This window comes from Buceros rhinoceros, unplaced genomic scaffold (assembly GCF_000710305.1).
Source record: "Buceros rhinoceros silvestris isolate BGI_N320 unplaced genomic scaffold, ASM71030v1 scaffold22734, whole genome shotgun sequence".
In the NCBI taxonomy this organism is placed as follows: Eukaryota; Metazoa; Chordata; class Aves; order Bucerotiformes; family Bucerotidae; genus Buceros; species Buceros rhinoceros.
In genome coordinates this window covers 7,589-8,086 of record NW_010409134.1, presented here as the reverse complement: position 1 = coordinate 8,086, position 498 = coordinate 7,589, and the positions used below count along the sequence as shown (strand labels likewise).

Genomic DNA, 498 nt, shown 5'->3' with positions numbered 1-498 from the left:
GGGGCGGCGCCCCTGCCACATCCGCGTGTTTACAGACTGGTCGCTCCGCAGCAGGTTTCCCGGCTGGGCAGATTCCCCATCCGTCCCAGGGTTACTTCCCCAACCTCACAGAAAATGTCACTTTTTGGCCAGTTTTTCCAGGCTGGAGCTGCCCCAGCCGCCAGGGTCTGGTCAGGCAGGGTCCTTGAAGCCTCTGTGTGAGCAGAGGGTGGGGGGCTGCGAGACCACCGTGAGCCTCTGCGCTGAGGAGCGCAGCCATGGCAGGGCAGGGGCAGCAGCAACCTCCCCCCGGCAGTTTGGGTGCAGGACCCGGGGAAGAGGTGGCGAAGGCGGTCGGGAACCTGTGTGGAGGATCTCTGCCTGGGCTCGGCCCGCAGCAGGGCTGTGCTGGGTGACCCCAGAGGACACACAGCATTGTCCCCTGCGCTGCGGGCAGACCCCTCTGACCAAGGTCGTGCACAGCTCCGGTACTGCCAGTGCTGCCCAGTGCTGCCAGCA

General features: G+C 66.1%; 1 protein-coding gene across 1 annotated transcript in view; it reads right to left on the bottom strand.

Annotated features, from left to right (window-relative positions):
- SCNN1B (sodium channel, non-voltage-gated 1, beta subunit) overlaps nt 1-498 on the bottom strand; it is a gene marked incomplete at both ends in the record, with an annotated part of 5,151 nt that overhangs the window by 2,484 nt on the left and 2,169 nt on the right. The window contains one exon of the mRNA XM_010135152.1: nt 181-216. Coding sequence (XP_010133454.1) covers nt 181-216 — 36 coding nt within the window. The remainder of the gene's footprint in view (nt 1-180; nt 217-498) is intronic.